Source organism: Gopherus flavomarginatus, chromosome 4 (assembly GCF_025201925.1).
Source record: "Gopherus flavomarginatus isolate rGopFla2 chromosome 4, rGopFla2.mat.asm, whole genome shotgun sequence".
Classification (NCBI taxonomy): domain Eukaryota; kingdom Metazoa; phylum Chordata; order Testudines; family Testudinidae; genus Gopherus; species Gopherus flavomarginatus.
This window is the reverse complement of record NC_066620.1, coordinates 155,658,835-155,671,952: the sequence shown is the minus strand read 5'-3', so window position 1 is coordinate 155,671,952 and position 13,118 is coordinate 155,658,835. Positions and strand designations below refer to the sequence as shown.

The 13,118-nt window shown below is 38.4% G+C and overlaps 1 protein-coding gene across 3 annotated transcripts in view; it reads right to left on the bottom strand.

The window, feature by feature from the left end:
- Nucleotides 1-13,118, bottom strand: part of PHIP (pleckstrin homology domain interacting protein) — a 339,268-nt gene that overhangs the window by 19,283 nt on the left and 306,867 nt on the right. For all 3 annotated transcript variants that reach the window (XM_050950076.1, XM_050950077.1, XM_050950079.1), the window contains 5 exons: nt 11,176-11,301; nt 6,661-6,733; nt 6,019-6,069; nt 5,537-5,686; nt 1,717-1,869 (listed from right to left, as the gene is read on the bottom strand). In XM_050950076.1, the coding sequence (XP_050806033.1) occupies nt 1,717-1,869; nt 5,537-5,686; nt 6,019-6,069; nt 6,661-6,733; nt 11,176-11,301 (553 nt within the window). The remainder of the gene's footprint in view (nt 1-1,716; nt 1,870-5,536; nt 5,687-6,018; nt 6,070-6,660; nt 6,734-11,175; nt 11,302-13,118) is intronic.

The window sequence follows — 13,118 nt, the reverse complement described above, 5'->3', positions numbered from 1 at the left end:
CTACTGAAGATAAAAACCTTTTACAATTTGAATTTCTAAATAAACAGATGAGAGGTATGGAGGTAACAGCACTCTAGTTCCGGTGGATGACATAAGTAGAGAGAACTGAGGTTGTCTGCTAAGAAATTTGTCTCCTGTATTAAGACAACAGTAAATGAGAAGACTTGGAAGAGAATGTACCAGTCACACACGAATAAACCCTCAAGCACAGCATACTTGACCGCACTCCTCTTAAGTCTCAGAATTAGCCCACGTCCAGACTAACTCGCGGCATCGGCGGGTTAAAATCGATTGCTCGGGGATCGATATATCGCGTCTAGTCTGGACGCGATGTATCGATCCCCGAGCGCGCTTACATCGATTCCGGAACTCCATCAACCCGAACGGAGTTCTGGAATCGACACGGAGAGCCGCGGACATCGATGCCGCGCCGTCTGGACGGGTGAGTACCTCGATTTTAGAAATTCGACTTCAGCTACGTTATTCACGTAGCTGAAGTTGCGTATCTAAAATCGATTTTAATACCTTAGTCTGGACGTGGCCTTAGTTGTTAGTATTTAGCCCTTGATGAGCAGAAGAAAGGCCATTAGTAGTAATGCTGTAGTTTGTATCACCAATACATTTATGTGCTGCCTTTACTTCCACAAGATTTCTCAAACCAGAAGACTAAGTACTTAAAGTGAAGGACATTTTTTTTCAAGATAAAATGTAGAGCAGACTTTCCAGACTACTGTGCCCCTTTCAGCAGTCTGATTTGTATGATGTACCTCCAAGTTTCACCTCACTTAACAACTACTTGCTTACAAAATCAGACATAAAAATACAAAAGTGTCACAGCAGACTATTACTGAAAAAAATGCTTACTTTCTCATTTTTACCATATAGTTATAAATTAATTGGAATATAAATATTGTACTTACATTTCAGTGTATTCTGTATAGAGCAGTATAAACAGGTCACTGTATGAAATTTTAGTTCGTACTGGTTTGTTAGTGCTTTTTATATAGCCTATTGTAAAACTACGCAAATATCTAGATGAGCTGATGTACTCCCTGGCTGAGAACCACTGATATAGAGCTATCATCTCAGTGATCAGCAGTTCCAAAATCAACTGACAGATGGGGAAAAAAACAGGGAAATGCCACTTAACAGTGTCAATGACCACCACTGAACAGTTCAGAATGTCACTGTCCTCTCCTAGGCTAACTGAAGTTCTGAGATTTGTGTAATTCCAAGTGTGGGGATTTCTGGAAGCAGTTTCTGTTATGGAGAATCAATTATTATCCTCTCACAAATATCAGTGAAATATTTTTTGTCACAGTGTGTCCAATCATATCACATTTTGCACACATCCCTCCTTCCACACAATTTATCACTTATTCAACCTTGTCTCAAATATTCATTTACACCTCATCCCAAAGGTGATAACTGAAAATCCAAGACAGCAGCACAGAACCTTCAAGCCTTTAATGACCAAAACACACACTTATTTATACTGTAGCTTGCTGAACATTCTTCTGTTTGTCTCATAATAGGAATAATATTTAAGATGGAATAAGCATTTAAACTTTTTGGAGTTGAGAAATATCCCAGCTTTGTTTTAACATTTAATCTCTGACAAAAATCATTTACTATCTTGTGTGTTTCTGAGGTATGTGAACTTCCCTTAAATAAATTCATATCAAGAATTTGGGTGAGTAAATTGTAAATCCTTACCCTTGATCTTTTGCTTGGTGTGTAAGCTTTAGAGTTGCTGAAAATAAGTCTCACATCTTTACATAATTCCATTGGAGACTCATAATTGCCAGCTTCCAGAGTTTCTCTAACTGTAGCAAAATCCATCGGTGTGTCAATAATATCTCTGTAATCCTACAAAAATTATTAGCAAATCAACATGTAACAGAAATTATTTTCGTTGGGCCCAGCATCTCTCATTCAGTAAGACAAAATTACTTGTCAATTAGATTAGCTTTGCCCAATTCTATTGTCAACTTTAAAAGTCTGCACAGAAGACCACAAAAGCATCTTTCAAGATCTATTCAAGATCTATACACCGCCTTCTGATCTGAAAGAAGCAATGTTGCTCCTGGCAGAGTTGACTTTAAACTTGAGCATTATAAGCAACATTGATACAAAATCAACTCCATTTGGTAAATGAACAACTTCAACAACAAGAAAATTATAAGCTCTATTTTAGTAAATTTCATACCGCTTCTGATATCAAATATATGGATGTGCCTCAGCCTCACTGAAAGCAGGAATGCAGTACAAAGAGAACAATTTCAATTCTAATTTAAGGCAGTTATGAACAAAGGGTGGGCATTTGTATCTCTCCCCCTAAAATGTTTCCCTGGATGGCCCAACAACTCCCAAAGTTTATCAAAAGCACGTAGAATTTCACCACAGTTGCTTTTAAAAAATGAATTTGAATAAAAAATAATGTGGATGATGGTGCTAGGTTACAGTTGATCCTTGAAAAGTCCTACTAGCCTCCAAAATGAAGGCCACACAAATTTAGGGTGCGGAGCAGGGCTGGAATCATGGCGCTCCCTCCCTGCCCCCGATGGGGGCTGGCCTGGTTCCTGCTGCCCCTTCCTCCCCCCTCTGAATGTTCCTCTGCGTGCCCATAAATGGACACACCCCACAGTTTGGATACCATTGCATTAGAATCTCGGTTACTCCCTTCTATAGAACTTTCATGCAAACAGCAGTATTCTCACTGACTATTTTATCCAGTGACAACTTTAGAAGGAAAATGTGAAGGAACATCTTATCAAATTAACAACCTGGAGAGAAGAGTAAACATGACTGACTGTTGGATTATTCAGGCAGAGGCTATGGTACAAAAAAAAGCTATACAGAGGAGAAAACACCTAAAATACTATTATTACACAGAAAAAACCTGTATTAAAGGACATTAGTGTTGCAGGGTCAAGCACTCAAAAGTTAGGAAGTGCCAGAATTAAGCTTGCCCCCCCTTGTGCATATGCATTATGACATAGTCTTTAATTACATGATCACATACGAATTTTTCTACTGGACCTCTCCTCACTCAGTTCACAGGAGGGGTCTTGTTCAGTCAATGAGCAGTTATTCTGGCTTTTTAAATTCTCATAATTCAGTTGTATCCTACACGTTATTGACTGCACACCATCCAAATTCTACACTGAGTACAGAATTATTAATTTCCCCACAAACTTTTCTATAACACTCATCACTGTAGTATTTAAGTGATTCACAAACTTTAATGAATTACTCTTTACAAAACCATTAGGAGATGATGATGATGATATTGTTATTTTACAGGGAACTGAAGCACTAAATTTGGGTGCCTGATTTGAGATGTCTTGGGTCTGAGTTTTTTCAGAATACTTAGCATTTTTATAGTACTTTATACATTCTGAGCATAACTATTATTGATCCCCGTAACAATAGTAAGTGCTCAGCACTTCTGCAAATCAAGGTCCTGATGTCTCAAATTGGGCAGCCAGAAAATGAGGCGCACACAGTTGGTTGTCAGCTCTCAAAAGTCTGGTTTAAGTGACTTGCCCAGCATCACAGAGGAACTTTGTGGAACAGGCAGGGACAGAATCTAGTACTCCAGCATTCTAATTCAGCTGCATTAACCATGATACCTATCTTTTCTCTACCTGCAATCCCCGCCTCATTTACTACACATCTCGGGGGGGAGGGCGGGAGGAGTGGGTGACCTAGTTTTGTTTTAGTGTAAATTGCTATGTTTTTAAACAAAGCAAACTGAAATAAAAATGAAGACCCATCATATTGAACCACAGTGACAGTCACATGCATCAGCAGCAGGATTCGGACCATTAAATCCAAAGCACAGACCTCCACCACTCAAGTTAATTGGGTATTGGGAGCAGCAGTAGCAGGCTGTCCTCTTGTTTGATCAGGCACTTAAGGGACAGGAAACACACAAATTGCTAGTGTGTTTCACTGTTCGTACTGCCCCTGCCTGCATCTGTCTGTCTGATTTAGTAATATCGATTTTAGGGTTACTCCTTTCGTTCAGCTGGAGTACAGAAATCGATGTTAAGACCCCTTAAAATCGATTTTAAGTGCCTTGTAGTGTGGACGGGTACAGCGTTAAATCGATTTAACGCTGTTTAAATCGATTTAACGCTGTAGTGTGGACCAGGCCTCAAACTGTCCATCCTTCTTGCTCAACTGCATTTGAGCAAATCAGGCTGCTTTATCCTCCTCCACCATATTTCCTGTGCTTCAGCCATGGAAGAACAGAGAGGACAGAGTCTCTGCTCTCAGTTCTGGTGCCCGGCAGGCACCAAAGTGGTCCCCAGCAGCCAGGATGAGAAATTTCAGGAAAAGTCCTGCTCATCCTCTTTCCTTCCCAGCAGTACCGGGATTAAGCATGCTTAGTCACTTTGTGGGGATAGTGTATGTTCGGGATGTGGGAGCCATGAGAGCATGCAGCATGCTCAGTGCTGACAATATCTTTGGAAAATAACGCTACCAGTCTCTAACAAACCTCTACTGAGTATGTGCACGCTGCAATTTTCAGACGTTTATAATATGGGCAAACTTGGATGGATTTTCACAAGGACAATACAAGGCACATCCCTGACACTGGGATTATCACCTACCAAATTTTGTATTTTCCCACAGTTTGTTCTCAGAAATAACCAAATTTTTGGGTTTTGTTGCTGAAAGTTACAAAAGTGATTCAGCCTAAGGCAGACAACTGATATGGAAATTCTAGCCCCAACAGTTAAGAGTTTGGCTAGGTTATAAGCTACTGAAAACAGGGTCTCATAAGCACAGCTGCCAACTCTGCCTATAATTACAATATTGACATGTAAAAAATGCCAAAAAATAACCATTTTGCTTTGGTAAAAATCTAGCTACCATATATACTCATTCATTAGCCTGATTGTTTATAAGCCAACCCCCTCAAGATGGTTAGGTAAAAAATAGCAAAAACTGTATGACCCTTTCATAAGCTGACCATATATTTCAGGGGTTGGCAAACTTTGGCTCCTGGCAGTCAGGGTAAGTCACTGGCGGGTCAGGACGTTTTATTAGCACTTCCTGCAGCTCCCATTGGCTGGGAATGGAAAACCATGGCCACAGGGAGCTGAGGAGCTTCATGCCTGCAGACACTCCAAGTAAACAAAACAACAATGTATTAGATACTCAAGTCAATGATTCCACAGAGTTTAAAATCATCAAATTTTGGTGTAGACACGTTTATAAGCCAACCCTCACTCTTTGATGTGTCACTTTTTTACCAAAAATATTCAGCTTATGAACAAGTATATACGGTACATAATTATCTCAGAAGCATGTGCACATGATCATGAGCTACCTTCAAATTATTAAGTTTATCCTGATTACTCCAGTTGACCAAAGGCTTAGGAATTGAGTCAGGTTGTCTAAATGAGACTAACGCACTACAGCGATTTTGATAAAAAAAAACCTGTTGAAAAAGATAGCTGCAACTCCCTCTCATCCCAAGTATGCAAACTATGACTAGCCTTGCCCCCACTAAAATACTCACTGGATATTCAAGGAGATCCACTGGTTGGCGAAAAGGTTCAGAGTCCTCACATTGAAAAATAAGATTTAACAACTCCTGGCATTGTCTTTTCCATGCCTGAACATCATATGACTGTGCTCTGTTGCGCAGCCTCCGCTTGGGTTGATGATCCTGAAATGGCAATAGTGACTATTGTATATCAATCAGCCTAACTGTTTTCACAAATTAAAGAGTAAAGTGGGTAAATGAAAATAATTAAGGTGTGAATCATCAATAGCAAACCAGTAATACATAATGGAACAGGTAAAAATGTTTTTAACATTACAGCTAATAAAGAAACTACTACCGTTAATGTTGACTCATGGGGGAAGATACATAATATTTTACAGGCTGGATTATGCCACCATAGAGCATTTCAGTTTTTAATGTTTCTTGTATAATCCTTTTTTGGAGCTATTTACAGTGGTATAAAAACACTGAATCGAAGTAAGGGAAAATATTACCTTCCTTTTTCTAGTGGACGTCCCTGGCACGTTTGTATCTTTCTCTTCTTCCTTTAAGTAAAAAAAATATGAGTTGCAACATTAAAATATAAACACATTTGAGAAATTGTACTTATACTTCCAGTTCTTTGTAGGTCTCTCTCTGTCCCTTTGGAAGGTGCTCCACATAAGAACCATCAGACCCTTCCTGTTTTTTTCCATCACATTTTTCCTCCCTAACCCTCAAATTTTTGAAATAGGATGACCACTATATATATATATTTTTAGCAGTTTAGGACTTCTCTGAGTTTGTAAATGTGGAGTGAAATTCACCCCCATACAGACAGTGTGCACAAAGTTTATGTACCATTGGATTGGAGAGTGGGGGGAATTTCACCCACTGATCCTCAACTGGTTAGAAGGACTGCAGTTGGGTGGCACAGGGCACTCTCTATCCTCTCACAATGGGCTGAATATACTGCCTTTGCAGCAGGAAGCTGCAGCAGGTAGTAAAACCCCATTTCTCTTGAACACTAGTGCAGAGTACTAAGCCATCATACTGTGGTTAATCTTCGCTATTTTCACATTAAACAATTGTTTTTTAAATGGAATAAAAAAATCAAAGTGGAATTTCGACATGCATGTGGTATTTTGTTAGCTTACCTCATCAGAGTCAGACAAGACTTTCTTCTTTATTGTATTATATAATGGAATTATATCATAGCAAGCTTGGTCTCTGCACAGCAAGAAATATTGTATGTTAACAGGTGTATATTTGCATTTGTATGTTAACAGGTGTATATTATCAACTTGTTTTTAGAGGTGGAACAAATTTTTTCAAGTCATACGTAATCATGACTACAGAAATACAGATTAATACCGTAGGAATTCTAATCAGAAATATAATAAGAACGTTTATTACAATTTGTAAGGAACCTCCAAAATTCTGATTATCTAAATTTCTTAAAATATATGAAAAGTTAACACATTATTTTTAAGATTGGCATAATTTGATTTTTTTAATTGGATAGCTAATATCGATGTTTAATTGTAAGCATTTTTTTTTATTTTTATCAATTTAGATTTTTACAGTTACAAAAAATTATGGCGAGATCAGACAATAATTATTCAATGACAGTAGATGTTGAGATTCAAAAACTTAAAACTTTATAACCGTTGAAATGCAAGTTAACATCACGTCAGAATACATGAAGTAACTATCCTTATATCAAAATCTAGTAAGTTATCAACAAGCATTTTTCTTACTTTGCCGAGTTGTAAATTTTAGTTATCAATGAAAATATTTTTTGTTGGCTTGTGTGTATGTATGGTGAAATCAACATTTACTGATAAAAATCTAATTCTGCCAAGAACAATTATTTTATAGTAACAGATATTTTTAAATGAAAAATGTCACTCCTTCGGCATAAAATAATCAGTAATAAAAATTCTAGACTTTATCCCAAAAACACTGTTTTGGGATTTAACCTCTTAGAATACAAAACCTTTCACCGTAACCTAAAATTATATTAATTTGAAAAAAAAAGGTTAATATACATTAGTCTCGGTAATGTGAGACATTATTTTTAATCAAACATCTTTTTTTTCTAACATTGCTGTTTGAAGTGTGTGTACTAATATTTGTTACTGTTTAGCACGTTGTATGATTTAGTTCAACCAAAATGAATTGTTGGTTTGGAGATCTTGAATAATTTGGCAAAGCATTATACTAAAGCAGTTACCTTAAATGAGAGGAAAATTTCCCCAAAATATTGACTGTGTTAGTATGTAACAACACAAACTGTCACCCACAGGGGTGTATACTAAGCAATTCTACATTAGAGACACATCTGATCAATCCACAGGATGCTGTTGACAGCAGCAGTTGAGATTCACCAAAAAAAAGGGATCATTGTGATCTAGTCTGACCTCCAGCATAACACAAGTCATAGAACTTCCCTGAATCAGTTTCTGTTTGAACCTGAATGTATCTTGTAGCAAAACAAACAATCTTGATTAAAAAACTGTGACTGATGGAGAATCCACTATGACCCTAAGTAAGTTGTTCCAATAGTTAATAACGCTCATTGCTATATTTGCACCTTATTTCTAGTTGGAATTTGTTTAACTTCAACTTCCAGCCATAGGAGCTTTGTCTGCTAGACTGAAGGGTGCATTATCAAATATTTGTTCCCCACATAGGTATGGGGAACAAATAATACAGACTGTATTATAGCCTACAGACTACGATCAAGTCACTCTTTTAATTTCTCTTTGTTAAGATAAGTGGATTGTGCTCCTTTAGTCTACCACTATAAGGAATGTTTTCTAATCCTTTAATCATTCTTGTGGCTCTTCTCTGAACCCTCTCCGATTTATCAACTTCCTTCTTGAATTGTGGACAGTAGAAATGGACATAAAAATCCAGCAGCAATCACTCCAGTGCCAAATACAGAGATAACATAACCTCCGAACTCCTACTCAAGGTTCCCTTCTTTTTATACATCCAAGGATTGCATTAGCCCTTTTGGCCAGAGCACTGCTCTGAGAGCTTGTGCTCAGCTGATGTCACCATGACTTCCAAGTCTTTTTCAGAATCACTGCTTCCCAGGATAGAGTCCCCATTCCTATACGTATGGCCTTCATTCTTTGTTCCCAGATGTATCCATTTACATTTAACAGTATTAAAACACATACTGATCACTTGCCCCATCTTACTAAACGATCCAGATTGCTCCGTATCAGTGACTTGTCTTTTTTTTTGATTGTTTACTGCTTCCCCAATCTTTGAGTGATTTGCAAACTTTATCGGTAATGATTTTATGTTTTCTTCCAAGTCACTGATAAAAATGTTAATAGCAGAGGGCCAAGAGTAGTAAACGACAACCACAACATCTGTGAGATGTTCTGCTTTTTCAGGTCAGTGATTATGAAACTTACAGACTTACACCTAGTCTACACAAAGAAGCTGCAATGGCTGATTTAAAGGTATGTTTTAATGGGCACAAACTAAAACAATACAAGCTATTATTAACCCAAAAGAAGAATGTCCACATAGTGTTTTGCACTAGCTTACCTAAATCAGTTTTTAAAAAAGGTGTCTTTAGTTAAACCAGGGCAACTTTTGTGTTCAGATCAGACCTTAGTCAACAAAAACACATGTAGGAACAATGGATTAAAAAAATATGAAATACATGGAATGTTACCAAAAAACCCTCTCAATCCTAAAAACACACAGATTTACTGTTTTTGGATATTTTATTGCTCCTTTACTATGCAGCCTAAAACACGAATTAATTTACACATCAGTTTTTCTATTTTGAAAGCAAAACAAACAAAACATTAACAGGTGTGTTGTAAACAAGACACGAGAAGTCATTCTTCCGCTTTACTCTGCGCTGGTCATGCCTCAGCTGGAGTATTGTGTCCAGTTCTGGGCACCGCATTTCAAGAAAGATGTGGAGAAATTGGAGAGGGTCCAGAGAAGAGCAACAAGAATGATTAAAGGTCTTGAGAACATGACCTATGAAGGAAGGCTGAAGGAATTGGGTTTGTTTAGTTTGGAAAAGAGAAGACTGAGAGGGGACATGATAGCAGTTTTCAGGTATCTAAAAGGGTGTCATCAGGAGGAGGGAGAAAACTTGTTCACCTTAGCCTCCAATGATAGAACAAGAAGCAATGGGCTTAAACTGCAGCAAGGGAGATTTAGGTTGGACATTAGGAAGAAGTTTCTAACTGTCAGGGTAGTTAAACACTGGAATAGATTGCCTAGGGAAGTTGTGGAATCTCCATCTCTGGAGATATTTAAGAGTAGGTTAGATAAATGTCTATTAGGGATGGTCTAGACAATATTTGGTCCTGCCATGAGGGCAGGGGACTGGACTCGATGACCTCTCGAGGTCCCTTCCAGTCCTAGAGTCTATGAATCTATAAATCTATGAAAAAACGATGTTTCCAGGCAAGTTGCTACACATGTGTAATAACTTTAAAATAACTACAGAGCATACATCCTACGTCAAAGTCACAAATGATAAGTTTCAGCGACTCCAGGAAATGCATATACATTGAGGCAATATTAAGAAATGTGTATCAAACAGCAGTTCTCAAACTTCATTGTACCGCAACCCCCTTCTGACAACAAAAATTACTGCAAGACTCCAGGAGCTGGGGACTGAAGCCTAAACCGACCTGAGCCCTGCTGCCCTGGGTGGGAGGGGCCATAGCCGAAGCCCCTGGGCTTCAGCCTCAAGCAGGAAGCCTGTAACCTGAGTCCCATTGCTCAGAGCTGAAGATGATGCCTGAGCTTCGTTGCCCAGGGCTGAAGCCCTTGGGCTTGGGCATATAGTCTTAAGACGCCATGACTGCGCTACTGAAAAATCACTCCCTTACCTTTTTGTTTTAAACTTCCCCTTTTCTGTCCACTGGAGAAAGGAGTGGAGGGGGAAGAAAAACTGAAAGTAGGTTTTTACATAAACAATTCTCAAAATATTTTATTTAGAATTTTAATCAAAAATGAAAAGTTTTGCAAGCCACACACATTTTTCAATACATTTACCATTTTCCAACTAGCTCTAGTTACACCAAATGGGAAGGTTTTAGAACGAAATTCCTATAGGTACTGTATTATTAGCTCCACGTTTTAATATTGTGTTAAAGAGATTATTTTCATATCTATGCCCTCTATAAACCACTAAATCTATCACTTGTCAGAAATTTTAAGTAGGAAGTGAAAAAGCAGACTATATATCACAATTAATTTAATATTGAAATTTCCCTTTCAAGCGTAATTGGTATATTTCTGCTTTTAGAAAGTTTCAAATATTTCTTGATACTCCACATAAATAGGTCCTGAAGAAAAAAAAACCAAAACCTTAGGATGTTAATGTCCAGATTCAATTTCTAATTTGTCATTATTCAATTCCTTGTTTCTGAAATGTTTTGTTTTATAAACTCCATTATATTAAACTGAATCCTATTTTGCAATAATTGACATAATGTTCTTTACATAGCCCTGGAGTTTCCCCTCTCCCTTTCTAAAGATAAATGCTTTGCACTTCCGACCTTCAGTAAAGTAGATGGCAGGCTCACATTAACAACACAACACAAATTATCTACTAGTCACTTTTTATCTATTGTTAGAAAATAGAACAAAAATATTAGATCTGTTCATCAACTCACTTTATGAAGTGTAGCAGAAGATCTGTAACGAATTTGGCAGATTTAACAATAGGGCTTCCTGGTTCATTGAATGTGCGTGTATTATGTTCTATGTACCGAACTTCCCACATAAGTGAAGAAAGCCGCCTTTGTGGGGAAGGAAAAAAACAAACATAGAAAAGACATTGAACAGTTACATATTATATTATCTGGATTAATTTAAAAAAAAAAAGTCTTCCATATCTCCTTTCAAGCAGTTTAAAAAGGAATAACAGCCAAAAATTACAGTTCTTGGTTAGAGCAAGAAATCATATACTCTTATATAGCTCTCGACGTGGACAACAGCAGGCAGTTTTCTCTTGCTTCCAGCTCCTATATGTGTGTCTGATGTACATGGGGAGGGTATGTGGCTGGTGAGTGAAGGGGGGCGGGGGAGAGAGTTTTGAGACTCTCACCGCTAGTCAATCAGAAGATGGCTCATAGGAGTGTACTCTCATGATTCCCAGGCAGTTCAGCTGGCTACCTATAGCTCTTCTCTGTGCTCAGGCCTGGTCCTTGCCCTCCTAAAGCAGATGGTTAAGGGGACAAAAAATTTCCTCTCATAGCTAGAGTCCTAGAACAACAGCTAGAATTCTCTCCCTTACCCCTCAGAGTAGCTCTAATGAATACTGCCCACCAACTGCAGAGCAGCAGTCCTTGCCTGCAATCACAACACAAGTAAATGCATTTTAAAAAATTATGAAACTAGACAGAGTGAACTGGAAGACCAATTAATATATTCTACTGAGTGCATATGCACACTAAGAAGACTATGTAAATGTGCTTTGTGTGAACGAGGTACTCAGTTCTACAATGTGCTAAAAATAAAGTGAAGGAAGGTAGGGTAATATGGTAGGCTTATTACCCTTACACAGTGGTAATATGGTAGGCTTAAGTTTAACAGTCTCTTGTTTCCAAAGGCTAATGACAAGTCCTAAGTAAAATATCATGGCAAATTACCAGGATTTCACAAGGGGAGATGAAGTTAACATGTTTACGTAACTACTGTAAAGGAAAATAAAACTGAAATTTTACCAAGAAGCAAAATACAAAGAAAATTGAGGTTAATTACCTGTAACTGGAAGTATTCCTTGACCTGACTGCAGCATACAATATGGTCTGGGACATGGGCCTTTTGGCAAAATTGTCTAGAACTATGCTAAGTTGGTTAGTATGTGCAATGGCTCTGTTTTTGAGAAATTACCATTTCTGTGTGCATACTGGTGACAGAACAAGTACTTGGAGACACAAGAAGAACAGCCTCCTGCAAGGATCAATATTATCTCCAACCGTATTCAACTTATAGTGGAATGACCTACTATATACCAAGTCTCGCAAGTTTGTTTATGCAGATGACATATGCCTTGGCACTCAGTCACATTCCTTTGACATACTTGAGAGGGTTCTGAACACAGCTATGGCAGCTATGGTTGATTATGATCAGCAGTGGCACCTGACACCAAGCAGACTATGTCAAGCGTCTTCCACTTACATCATGCAGAAACGGGCAAAGAGCAGAACATAGTTCTCAGTGGTTGGCAAATAAAGCATGATTCGCATACCGTCTATCTAGGTGTCACTTTGGATAAAACTCTTACAAATCAAGACCGCCAAAGACAGTGACTAAGGTCAAAACGTGGGGCACCAACGCCCAAACATTATGCACTTCAGCTTTGGCACTCTGTTAGCTAGCACTGGAGTACTGTGCTCCAGTATGGGCTTGCTGGTCTCACACAAGCATGATCGACGTATGACTTAATTCCACCATGAGGCCATGACTACACTTGCAGATGTACAGCGCTGTGCGTTAAACCTGCCTTCATACAGCTGAGTAGGGAAAGCACTGCAGTCTATCCACGCTGCCAGTGCACTGTCGTGGCCACATTTGCGGCACTTGCAGTTGCACTGAGAGCAGTGCATTATGG